Source organism: Ceratotherium simum, chromosome 15 (genome assembly GCF_057802395.1).
Source record: "Ceratotherium simum simum isolate JZ-2026a chromosome 15, ASM5780239v1, whole genome shotgun sequence".
Lineage (NCBI taxonomy): Eukaryota > Metazoa > Chordata > Mammalia > Perissodactyla > Rhinocerotidae > Ceratotherium > Ceratotherium simum.
In genome coordinates this window covers 6,088,046-6,101,998 of record NC_141914.1, presented here as the reverse complement: position 1 = coordinate 6,101,998, position 13,953 = coordinate 6,088,046, and the positions used below count along the sequence as shown (strand labels likewise).

The window sequence follows — 13,953 nt, the reverse complement described above, 5'->3', positions numbered from 1 at the left end:
CTGCAAAACAAGCTCATAAATCCTTGTGACCCTTGAGTCACCCCTCAAGTTAAACAAGAAAACAGCAAATTAACAGGATTAACTTCTTTTCATCTGTGTCTATGTTGGGAACAAGGTTGAAGGGTAATCATGTTCTTATTGAATATTTACAGTAACCCTTAGGTATCTAGCTTCAAAAGGAAAAACGCTTGAGGCTTCCAAGGATGGCAAACTGTGGGAAGCTAAATATATTGGGAAAACTAATGGAAGATAAGATTTGTTTAGTAAGGCTTGTTATATAGATTCCATCTCTGGGCTGATAAGAGTCTCTGGTGATGAATAGTCTTAGGCCTACTTTTAGGCAAGTGGGGGGGTGAGCAGAGAACTTTCTTTGGCGTTTGCTGTTTCTCAGTTGTCTTCAGCTCAAAATAATTCTTACGCCAAAGTGACATATTTTGGGGTGGCATATTCTGATTTCCTACACCCGCTTTTCTGAAGGATAAGAAATACTCTAAATTAAATTATGAAAAAAGAAACTAAAAGACTGCCTTCATTCCAGTTGTCAATTTCCAGAACAAAAAAAAGGACTCCAAGTTTTGAGGAAGGATTATTTTTTCTGGTTTCTGAATTTGTTTAGCCAAGTTATATAATTATCATATTTATGTAGTCATTGAATAACTGCTTTTGTTAAAAAAATTAAATTTAATAAAATTTGAACTTTTCTCGAAAACCTAGTATATGTGTTTTGTTCATAGGCAAAAAAAAAAAACTTTTTTTTTCTTCTGTGGTGCTGAGTTTTCCTATAATTACGGAAACATTACTACAGAAGAGATGTAGTATATTTCTTATTTTCTAGTTACAACTCCTTTCCTCTTCTTTAAAACTAACCTGTCTCCTAACTTTTTAGATTTTTTTGGTTAGTATTGCCACCTAAGTGTGTCTCCCTAAACACTAAGTTTAGGTTTTATTTGTCTGATTTGAATGTTGTTCTTTACTTTTAAGTTTCTATTCCAGTATCCATAGAAATCTTATGGCATTTAAATGTAGAAATTTAAAATTTTTTTACCTTAATAATTTGTGGAAAAAAGATGCTGACTTATGCTCAGGATATTATTAGGCAGCCAAATTACAATAAAGCCAAATATATAAACATGAAATAAGTATTTTCCCAGAGAATCCAGATTGTCTTTTTCACTTAGAGTCACACTATTAGAATAATCAGTGAAATCACCAATTGTTTGTTATTTTCCAACAGAAATTCTTATTTGGTCTAGATGAATAGAAAAATGGCTTTTTCCAACATCAGATATTTTCATATTTAAAATTATTAAAATTACTGTTGGGATAATAATTTCCCAAATAATTTAGCAAATTACTAATAGTCAATAGTTTTTGCATTAGTCTAAATGTATACCTTATATATTCTTAAGATTTTATAAGTATTTTTGTTTGATCATTTAGAATTTTAAGTTGTACAGCTGTAAAATCTTATAAAAGAATGGTCTGATTTTCTGAATGTAAAAAATACATACATATGTATGTTCATTTCACTAGTCAATTGATAGTTTTTGGCTAGGTAAACCTGAACTGTTTACCATTCTTTTTTTTTTTTTTTTTTGTGAGGAAGACCAGCCCTGAGCTAACATCCGATGCCAGTCCTCCTCTTTTTTGCTGAGAAAGACTGGCCCTGGGCTAACATCCGTGCCTATCTTCCTCTACTTTATATGGGACGCCACCACAGCATGGCTCAACAAGCGGTGGATCAGTGTGCGCCCGGGATCTGAACTGGCGAACCCCGGGCCGCCGCAGCGGAGCGCACGCACCCAACTGCTTGCGCCACTGGGCCGGCCCCATGTTTACCATTCTTTAAAAAAAATTAACTAGCTGTATCTGAGCAAGGCCCCTGCATAAAAAAATTAATTAGTTGACATTTCTCTTTATATAAATAGTGCTTGCTTAGTATAGAAAACAGAAATAAAGACTAATAGAAAACAAAAAAAGTCAGAGATAGACAGCCACCCTTAAAATTTAAAGTAGAAGATTTTGAGAGACTAATAAGTAACATTCCATTTAGTGGCTTTATCATGGTTTACTTAACCATTCTGCTGTTGCTGGGCATTTAAGGTTGCTTTTAGTTTGTTGCTTTTATGAATAATACCGTGATGAATATCTTCGTGTGTAACTTTTTTTCTCTGTGTTTCATACTTTTCTTGGTACAGTATTCTAGACGTGGAATTATTTTGTCATGAGTATAACAGACACTCATGTATCCTTCATCTAGATTCACCAGTTGTTAGCGCTTTCCCACGTTTGCCTTCTCTCAGTCTCTTTTCATACATGTAAGTGCATATCACATAACAGATACACATATAATATACATTTTTTGGGAACAATTTGAAAGTAATTTGCAGACATTGTGGCACTTACCTTTAATCTCCTAAGGACAAGGGTGTTCTCTTACATAATGACCACAGTATATTATGAAGAAAATTAACAATAATTTTATATTGTCATCTAATATAAAGTCTAGAATTAGAATTCTCTGTTTCTAAAATGTTTTTTTTTTACTCTAAGATCAAATTGACGTTTATGCATTGTATTTTTTGGTTAAGGTAGTGGCTGCCAGATCTCTACATTGTAAAGATACCTTGCTCCTTTGTAATTAATAATCACCTGTGAATCTGATTATCTGTTTACATTGGGCTGATACCAAGGTGATTGAGCGCTGATAGAAAAAAAATATCACAAAGCAGAGTATATTTGTGACATTAAAAATTCATGATTATTAATCTTACTGGATTCCTAAACTGGGAGATAATCCTACTGTGTTTCTCTAGTCAGCTTGTGTTCCTCTTCTCCACAGTGATGATCTGAAACCTTTTCTCTTCTCAAGCTGATGTTCTGTTACCTTTCCTATCACTTTGAAAAAATGGTCTTGGTTCCTTCTACTTCCTGGAAGAAGGAAAATGATGCCCCTTCTCCCATCATAAGCCAGCATAGAGGAGCAGTTAAGAGTGCTGGCAGTAGAGTTGAGAGTGTATGGTTCTGGATCCCACTTTTACTACTCACTCATTTTACTGTGGGCTTAGTTATTAATCATTCCGTCTTAGTCTTCTCAATTGCAGAAGAATAATAATTACTATTGTACCTCATAGAGTAGTTGTGAGGATTAAATGAAGTAAATCATTGTAAAATGCTTAGCATAGTGCCTGGTATATAGTGCATGTTCAATGAATATTAGCTCTTATTATGCCATTTCTTAGAAAACTTACTGTGTTAATTATCCTGTCTCCTGTATCTTCAACCTCTCCCACTCTGTTGACCTCTTCCCATAAGCACTTAAACTTACACAAATATTTTCTATCTTGAGCTAACTAACCAACCAATATTTAAGAAAACCTTTCCTGCACCTCACATCTGTCTTCAGCTCTCGTCCTGTGTCCCCCTTTCACAGCCATGTGTCAACTGCCTGCATGTGCTCTGTCCCTTTTCTCCTTTCCCATTTACTCATCCCCTTGTATTCTGGTTTCTGGTCCCACCATTCCACTAAACTACCCCTGATAAAGTAAGTCACTATTAGCTCTCTAAATTTATGGTTATTACCTTTTATCCTTAGTGCTTCCATTTTATTCTTCATAAAAGATCAAAATGATCTTTTAAAGATACAGCTCTGATCTCATTCTCTTGTTAAAACCAGTGGATTTCTCTTGTGTTGGCATCAAGTCTCAAGCCCTTAATATAGTCCACAGGATCCTGCCTAACTTCCCATCTTTATCTTGTACAAATTTCCCCTTCACTCTAAGCGCTTGAGCCAGGTAAGTCCTTTAATTTCCTTGAACAAGCTTTACCCAGAAGAGAGCATTTGCATGTTGTCCCCCTTTTTGGGTCACTCTGTTTTCCAGCTGTTTCCTTTGGATGGTGCCTGTCCTTTGAGGTATCACCTTAAAGGTCATATTCTCAGTAAAACCTTCCCTGACCCAGTTCAGAAGAAGTTCAGCATCTTTACTTTCCCTTCATATCACTCATCATGTTGTAGTTAAATAATTAATAGTGTAATTCTTCTCTGGAATGTAAGCCCACTGAAGGCAGGAACTGTAACCACCTTATTCCTTGCTGAATCTCCAGATTCTACTAGGACAGTTGTTTTGCTAGAAGGTTTTTGGTAAGTATTTGTTGAATGAAAAATGAATTACTATTATTCATTCATACAAATGTCACTCATCTTTTTATTCTTTAATGATAATTCTAAAACCTATAAACTTTTTTTTAAACTCAAAATGTTTGGAGTTTCAATGCATTTTGTGGAGGTTCCTCTGAAGACTTGTACCCTCCTTCTTCCAGATGGTATGAAGATACAGCCCCAAGTGACTACTGCAAACAAGTGATTTCTTTGAGATCTGTTTTATTTTAAAAATACGCGAACACTTTGCTTTCTGATTCTTAATATTCTTATGTTTGTTAAACACCCAAACAGTGCCTAAAACTTCTACCAGGTAGTAGAATAGACAATCTTCTGTTTAAACATTTCCAATTCTTGCAGCCATTCCTCATTTGACATTGTTTCAAGTCTGCTTGATAGCCTGTTCAAACCACTACAAAAGCCATATTTCATGGTTCCAGAACTGAACACGGTTCTTCAAGTGTTATCAGCACAAAGATGTATTGAATGAGTAATGGGCAAAATGTAAAGAGGCAAAAAGCTGAAACTACTTGCATTTATCAGTTTTACTTTTGAAATTGGTATCAGTACAGTAAAATAAGTGTTTTAAATTGACCATTTTTAGAAATAAGGTAAAGTTAAATCTGGATCTTAAGACTATGTAGACTTAAGACTGTAGATGATGGACTGTTACAGGCTTAGTTTTGACAATGTTTCCTGAATCAAAAAATGCTAAAACAAAAACACATTTTTAGTGCAGAAAGTGGTTGCCTCTGTGATGAGATGTGCAGATGTATTACTGTTCCACTTACAGTGGGCAGAGGCACAGATGAGTTACCAGGAATCCAACAGCTATGTGTGTGTGTGACTACAGCTGTAGTATACCAGACAGAGTTCTGAAGAAAATTCCAATTTAAGTGAAATGGGCTTTACTTTTTAATGTATATTTGAGAATGGTTAGGCAAATTTTTTACTTATGATATTTACTACTCTAGTTAATTGCTTGAAGAAGTGTAATTTAGAATTCCTGGAGGTTATTTGTTGTAGATTGTGATGAATTCATGTATTATACGATGTTTAGTACTGTATGTATTAATTATTTATATGTGTAACAGGCAACTCAAAGTTATGTTGACGAATGTCCTATGGACGGATTTAGGACGAAAATTCAGAAAGACCCTACCTAGAAACGATGCTAATTTATGTGATGCCAAGAGGGTGCAATCAGACTCATTGCCTTCGACATCTGTTGACAGCCTAGAGACCTGTCAAAAATTAGAACCTCTTCACCAAAGCCTTAATTTTTCTGAAAGGTATGTTGTTCAGTATTGATTTTGTTCAACTTACCACACTGCAATAATATAAGTCCAATAGTTTTAAAAATAAGATTGTTGGAAATGATTTTTAAGAAAATCTGCATATACAGGTGTGCCCCACTCTAAAGCAAATCTTAAAACTGACAATCTTAATTTATAAAGTTAATGATAGTTCTGCACTTCATTAAGTAGATTGACATAGAATTATTTTTAAAAACAAGTATCCTTAGTACATTTAACTTACTTTATAATTTGATTCATGTATACATATTTTTAGAGATTCATTTATAATATAAAATGAAGAGATATATACAGTTATGTGCCTCATAATGACGTTTGGGCAATGACAGACCGAATATATGACAGTGGTCTCATAAGATTAGTACCATATAGATGAGGTATGTAGTAGGCTGTACCATCTAGGTTTGTGTAAGTATGCTTTATGATGTTTGCACAATGACGAAATCGCCTAATGATGCACTTCTCAGAACGTATCCCCGTCCTTAAGCAGCACATAACTGTATAGACAGATAGGTAAGGACCTAGATTAAATAACATTTAAAAGGTAGCTTAAAGATGCAGAAAATAAAAGATGTATGTATGTCTATTTATCTATATATCTTTTTTATTTTCATATCTTTAACATATTTTTTTTTTGTTTTTTGCTGAGGAAGATTCACCCTGAGCTAACGTCTGTTGCCAGTCTTCCTCTTTTTGCTGAGGAAGATTTGCCCTGAGCTAACATCTGTTGCCAGTCTTCCTCTATTTTGTATGTGAGCTGCTGCCACAGCGTGGCCACTGACAGATGAGTGGTGTAGGTCTGCTCCCGGGCTGCCGATTCAGAGTGTGCCAAACTTAACCACTAGGCCACTGGGGCTGGCCCTAACATACCTTTTAAATGTTATTTAATTTAGGTCCTTACCATTTTTGACTTTGTGAACTTTCTTGTATTTTGCATGCATTTTTTTAAAAAAAGGACATGGTATTGAAATATTACCCCCAAATTTTTAATAATAAATATGCAATTTAATTTTCAAAACTAACAAGACCAGTTTTGTTTTGTATTTTGTAAAAAATTTGTATATGAAGTTTGGGGCTGCAGACTAGGAATTAGCTATGGGAATTTGTGATCTGTAACATAATATTTTTAATATATTTCCATTTACAGTTTTAACCCTTAAATGAATATATTTGGGGGAAGTACTTTGCTTTCAATTAGAATAAGCTGTCATTAGCTAGATAATATTTTGGTTAGATGGTCTGTAATCTGAATGACAGTAAATAAGTGCCTTAAGCCAAGATCCAGATAAAAACTGCCAACTTTCAGCATAATTATTTATTTTTGGTGGGGAAGATTAGCCCTGAGCTAACATCTGTTGCCAATCTTCCTCTTTTTGCTGAGGAAGATTGGCCCTGGGCTAACATCTGTGCCCACCTTCCTCTGCTTTATATGTGGGATGCTGCCACAGCATGGCTTGATAAGTGGTGTGTAGGTCCATGCCTAGGGTCTGAACCCACAAACCCCAGGCTGCCGAAGCAGAGTGTGCAAACCCTTAACCACTATACCACTCAGCTGCCCCTCAACACAATTATTTTTAAAATACAAGTCGAACTCTGTCAAAACATCTGAACATAGTATTACACATTAATTTTAAAAAAGGACACTTTTAAAAAAGCCAAAAACATAAAAGCTAAGTAATAACAATTTCCTTACTAGATCATACCTGATATCAATTTAACTTTCTAAAGTACCCTAAATCTTGGAGTCAGACAACTTAGCTTCAGTAATTTGTGAAGCAGTTTGCTCTCATTCTCCTGGATTCTGCAGTTTTCCTCCTTAGCACGGGTGAACTGTTCTCTCACTGTGCTGAGAGTCTAAATAAAGGGGCTTGCTAAAGTAAGGCCCTTCCTATCCTTTTGACTCTTTTCAAAAGAAGCTTCAGCTCTCCTCCAGATGACAACAAGCTCATCCGTCCCCTCATCCCATGGCTGTCCTTTTTAAATTAGAACAGTGTAATTAGAACAGTGTGATATGCTCCGTTCTCTCAGAAGAATAGTTCTTCTCACCAGGAATTATTAGTAGCTAGATTATGTATTCATGAAATTTAAATATAGTATGAAGTAAAGAGTCCTAGTAAGATTCTAATTTGGTTTTTACTGTGTGTGTGTTTTTTTTCCTATTCACTTTCTGGGTGAACTACCAGCTAGTCGAGACCTTTTTCCCCAGCTCCAGTTGTTCTTTTTTTTTTTTTTTTAAAGATTTTATTTATTTATTTTTTCCCCCCAAAGCCCCAGTAGATAGTTGTGTGTCATAGCTGCACATCCTTCTAGTTGCTGTATGTGGGACGTGGCCTCAGCATGGCCGGAGAAGCAGTGCGTCGGTGCGAGCCCGGGATCCGAACCCGGGTCGCCAGCAGTGGAGCACGCACACTTAACCGCTAAGCCACGGGGCCAGCCCCAGCTCCAGTTGTTCTGAATTTAACTTGTTCCAAAGTGAATGCATCATCTTTGTCCTTAGACTTGTTCCTGTTTCTGGATCCCCTCCCTGTCTGAGTATATGACTCCCCCACACTCAGTTCTCCAAATTAGAACTTGGGAATTGTCCTGACTCCTCTTCCTCCCTTACCCTTCATATCCAGTCATTTATCCTCCTGTCTAGTTATTTTTACCTCCAAAACCTGTCTTGAAATGATCTCTTCTCCATCTTTCTTGCCTCTGCCTCGGTTCAAGCCCTGATAACTTTGTGCCTTTATTACTATGACAGTAACTTGATTGGGCTTCCTGTGCATAGTCTTTTTCTTCTTGGTCATTTCCCTATGTGGTTGCCAAAGTATTCATTCTAAAAGGCAGATGTTCCTTGTCACTCTCTAGTTTAATGTCTTTCTGTGGCTCCACATAACCCTCAGGATAAAGTTAAACTCCCTAGCTTGGCATACAAGGTCCTCATTGATCGCAGCCTTGCCTATCTCTAGCCTGTGTCTGTCCACTCCTCCACATTCGTGCTGGGCTTTAGACTTAGGGAACCACTGGTAGGTAGCTCACTGAATGTATAATGCTGTTTTATACTTCTGAGTTCATGCTGTTTGTTCTATTACCTTGGAAACAATTCTCCTTTTTCTTTTTACTGACTTCTGTTGGTCTTTAACATTGAGCTCAAATGCCGTCTTCTTGGGAAGGCTTTGTTGATTCCAGCCCCCACATCTGCATTTGATCCCTCTTTGTCTGCTCAGCAGCTTGTTCTTGTATCCTAGCACTTGTCACACTGTTGTGATTTTTAGACTCTCTGCCTCCCTGACAGTAAGCTTCTTGAGGACAGGGACTACATTTGATTATTTTTCCTGTTACTGGTACCTAGCACAATACTGGGCACATACTCAGTGCTCAGTAAATGTTTGCTGAATCCAAGAAAGAGACTGCTTCTCAGCAGGGTCTCATCTCCAGTCTCTCTGATTGAAATGTATTTTCCTCCATCAGAACTAATTATTTGTTCTGTAATTTTGGTGACAGTCAGGAAAAGAGATAGTATAAGCTTCAAATAAGAAAACTGGAGAACTGTTTAGGCTATGGCTTTGGATAGATGTTTTCTATCTGGGACTTCTTATCTGGAATAGGAGACTTAATGCTTTCTTCAGTCTTTGCTTAACTTTGACATGATGCTTTTTGTCTTATTTTTCATTTTTACTTAGCTGGGACTTCATTATTTCAGAAAGATGAAAGGGAGAAAAATTTATTTTTGGTTTTTAATTTTAACTATTGAATAAAGTTTAACTATTGAGTAAAATTACTCATTCAATCCCAGAAATGGCGTTTTTTTAGAAATTTTATTTGCATTCTAGGATCTAAAGGTAGTGATCTAAGTATGTGAGGACATACTTTTTATGTGAGGACAATTTAGCCTTTTAATTTCTGGATAAGATTGAGAAGAAAAACAGCAAACACATGATCCAAATCAATCTTGTTAAATAATGAAGAAAAGAGTCAAGAGTTTTAGAAATATCAAACTAGCAGTGTATAGAATTCACAGATTTCTTTTTAAATAAGTAAAGCATATTTTAGTGTAGGTTTTATCTCCATATGTGGTTCACGTCTATATTCCTGGGAGAAAATTTCCAGACATTTTTAAACCTTGGTCATTAGGCAAAAAAGAGCCTAGTGGGACACACACAGGCTTTTGGGAAGATAAACCATGTTTCTCCTGTTTTCATCAGTTGGCACCAGAGATTGTTAGAGAAATATGGAGACAGTGTGCCTATATTCCATTAAACAAAGTTAGCTCCTGGGGCGAGCCCATGGCGTAGCGGTGAAGTGTGTCCACTCCGCTGCTGGCGGCCGGGGTTCGGATCCCAGGCGTGCACCGAGGCACTGCTTGTCAGGCCATGCTGTGGCGGCCTCCCATATGAAGTGAAGGAAGATGAGCACAGATGTTAGCCCAGGGACAGTTTTCCTCAGCAAAAAGACGAGGATTGGCATGGATGTTAGCTCACGGCTGCTCCCCACCCCGCCCCCCCGCAAAAAAAAAAAGCTCCTGGTTCTTGGAATTTCCCTAAATGGTGTAATTATATTTATTCATTTTTTTCTTAAATTTACATATGTTTGAAGTTGAAAAAAATTACATATTCCAGATATTGTGATGGTAAGACTTTTTGGACACTACAGTATTCCTGTCACCTTAAGATTTCTTTAAGCCAGTAATATTTTAGTTGAGTGATATTTCTTCACTTAAAATTTAGTTTAGTATAAGAAAAGAGCAAATTTAGAAAATCTATGAATCTGTTTAAGAAAGTTATTCAAAAATTAAAATTTTTTTCTCTACATAGCTTAAGAAAATGATTTAGAAAGTATATTTTGAATTATATCATCTGGGATAAGAAAGGATTTATGAGAGCCCTATTAAAATGTAACATACAATTTTAGAAAGATGTTCATCTAAATTACAGAAAAATGAAAACCAAATTAGTATTGTATTTTTTTTGCTTGTTATACCTTTATTACCAGATATAATTATGTTATCTTTCAACAAGGGTTCCATTTCTTTAAAAATTCCCTCTTGACATGAAGTTTATATTTATAGCTGTTATCAGTTTTTCAAAGTTTCCCCCCATTTTTTAAATTATTTGAATCTTGCATTTACCTTGCTATGTATATAGGGAAGGAACTCACAATTTGTAATTGAGAAAATTAAGAATCAGAGAGAATAACCATGCAGAGAGACAATCAATAAATGATATTACTTCTCAGGCCAGTATACTTTCTGCTTCATCTCACTGCATTACAAAATTTGTTTCTGCTTTGGTTTAGCATATTATATTTTGAAGTTTGATTTCATAATATTAGTAAGTAAAGTTAAACAAGTTCCATTTTATTTTACTTACTGATACTATTTAGATACTTGGGAAAAAAATTGGATAGGCTGTGTGAAATGATGATTTTCAGTCCTTCCTCCATATTGTGATAGTATGAGAGATGAAGTATACTTGTATATTTCTTGTGAAAATTGAGAATCTTTTGAAATGCTGGCTAGCCCTGAAATTTCCGTGGCAGTGCTAATTTATATAGTTGTACATCAAAAGACAGCTTAGATGTTATGAACTTAATCATCACTTTACAGATTTGTGTTCTGTAAGGCTGTCACATGAAGCTCTCTGTTTCTTCAGGGTGCTCAAATTGCGTTAAGTTGCGAATAGTTGATGAAAGATGTTTGGGCTATGGCTGTGTGTTGTGGAGAGCTGGGTGCCCAATAGGCATTGCCAGCTATTTAATTATGTACTTTTCTAATAAGGTATTTTCATCAAGATTGCAGATCATGATAAATTATGACAAGTACTATTTGAAAGGATAATTTGTAACTTTGAGCAAGACTTCAATAATAGGAAAATTAAAGTGAGTTTCCATTTATGGTGTACTTACTGTGTGCCAGGGCTTGTGCTAACTGCTTTACATCTATTATCTCATTTAATCTTAACAACTTTGTAAGGTAGATATTATTTTCTCCATTTTAGAGATGAGGAGATCAGTGCTAAGAGGCATAAATTATGATAAGTAACTTGCTGAAGGTTATGTAGCTATTGGGGACGAAATCAGAACCTGACCCTACGTTTGTCTGACTCCAGAGTCCTTGCTGTTAACCCCCGTGGCAACTGCTTTTCACTCTTCTGAACTTTAATTTTTTTCATAAGTAGGCATTGGACTTTATTACATATTTTATATGATATCTAATTTATTAACCTTTAATTATTCTACTTAATCCTCAGTTTTTTCCTTGTGGCGTGTGTTCACATAGTAATAGAATGCTTTCTACTTGGAAGGTATACCATGGCAGACATGCTGACATAGTTCCTGAAACCTTCTGATAGCTTCAGAGACCCTCTAGGCTTCCTGTGCTTTAGAGATGTGGGTTCTGCTGAAGCTTGGTATATAATCTTTTCAAATGGTTTTTGGGTGAATTTTGAAATTTTTTTCTTCCAGGAAGGCTTTTAGCTATTTGTTTTAACTTAGAAGTTCTTGTTCTGCAAGGGTCTTTTTTCATCTCTTCTTTGCTTTTTCTTTCTCCAAAATCTAGCAGCAAAAGAAACCATACAAGAATAGTATGATCATTTATTATTCAGCAGAGAATTGTAATCTTTTAAAATTTTCCCTTTCCTTTCTGATATTTATACTTTTTTGTGGTTGTTGTCGATTATTTTCTGTAATACGTTGTACAAAACTAATCTTTTATGGACTCCATCTCCCCTAATTGGAGAGACAGCTTTTTTTAGAGACTCAACATTTTAAAATATATTTAAACGTACTATGGGCAGGCATTTAAACAGAGATACTAAATGATAGCTGACATTTCTTGATGTGTCTCTTTATATGTCCCAAATTTTCTCTTTACTTAAATATTACAGTTTTTGGATTATTTTTGTTATGAGTCCCACTTTAGAGTTCAGTAATGATAGGGGACCATAAAAAGAGTATATCATCAATTCTTAAAATGAGTTATCAATTTAGCATATTAGATTCTCTCATCTCTTAAAAGTAAGTAAAATTTTATTTACACTAAAATATTTATCAGGAAAAAATAGTTCTAACCTGAATAAAATTCTCTCACTAATATTCTTGTACTTTTCCTGAAGTATTGAGAATGACAGTTGAGTTTTGTTTAGTGATTCATTTCATCGCAATTCCTGGTGTGAGGTCAGATAACAGAAATCTTGAGACTCTTTACTGGTCCTATATTGCTCCCATTCCCACTTCAAATCCAGGATTTTAAGGAGAGTTCTGTCAGGTATCAAATATACAAAACAGACAATAATATATAGGATCCTTAGAGATTTCAATCATATGAAGAGGTAGAAAAATAGCTCTGCCCTCCCCTCCTCACAATTAGTGGTTGTGCTGGATGGCCGACTTCCTTCCCTTCTTTCTTCTCTCACACTCGGAGTTCACTGGGGTGTATTTACTACTAGCCTTTGTTTTTAGATCATATCTACTACTTAATCATTGCAATGCTTGTGGTGGTGCTTGTGCTGGAAATGGATATTCTCAAGGGTTTCCTGAAGTATCTATAGAAAAGCTCAGTTATCTGGATCTTTTGGCAAATTAGTATTGAGGATACAGTGTAATGGAATAAAATAAAACAACCAAAAGATAGTAGGCCTAGGTTCTTCTGCTAGGAAGAATTACTTATACTTGGGCAACCATTTACCTTTTGTGAGCTTTGAGTTCTTCGTGTTTAAAATAAAAAGATGACTAAATTATTTTAAAGTTCTCCTAATTTATGAAATTCTATGCAGTCTGGAACATAGCAAAAAGGAATAGTTTTTCTTTTCAAACTACATAGTGAAAATAAAGAGTACCTCTAAGTACTACAGCAAATGTAATAAGCACAGGGAAGGTCACATTTTTCACGTAAGCAAAAAGTACTCTGGCCCTTTCTAAGTGTTATCTATTGTCTCTTGCAAAGGCTCAGTAAAGTACTGCTACTGACATATTGATAAGTCAAGGGGGACATCTGATAAAGAGGAGATAGGAAAACTTAAAAAATATGGTAAAAGAACTAAAAAATCACAGTAATTTGGCTTGGGCCAGTCAATGCAGGGCCAGATAGTTGCCTTGAGGGCATCATTGTAGTGTGGCAAAGTACATCAGTTTTTCATAATAACTACTGGCTAACCAAGAAAAGATTATACTATCCTCTTCTGTCTAAGAAGACACTGGGTTTACATAGTACATTTGATATGAACCCCGCCAATTTAAAAAAGTTTGGAGCTTTAAAAATACACTTGAATTTTCTAAATATTTAATTTTTTGACTCTTTCCCTGATGCTATTATATAAATCATATATATTACCATCAATATATGTGCTGTTTCACTTATGGAATCTGTCATTACCATACATACAAACTGAATGATGTTTTTTTTGTTGAATTTAGCATTTGTCATTTGTCAATTATAAGTATGTAATTACTTATCAAAGATCTTTTTGTTGAGTGAGAAGAATAAAGATTTCTTGAATT

General features: G+C 35.3%; 1 protein-coding gene across 6 annotated transcripts in view; it reads left to right on the top strand.

The window, feature by feature from the left end:
* The window catches only part of SENP7 (SUMO specific peptidase 7), a 137,096-nt gene that overhangs the window by 58,056 nt on the left and 65,087 nt on the right, over positions 1 to 13,953 (top strand). For 4 of the 6 annotated variants that reach the window (XM_014794978.2, XM_087439516.1, XM_004439960.3 and 1 more), the window contains exon 5: positions 5,254 to 5,451. The exons of the other annotated variants lie outside the window; for them this stretch is intronic. In XM_014794978.2, the coding sequence (XP_014650464.1) occupies positions 5,254 to 5,451 (198 nt within the window). The remainder of the gene's footprint in view (positions 1 to 5,253; positions 5,452 to 13,953) is intronic. 6 annotated transcript variants of the gene reach the window in all.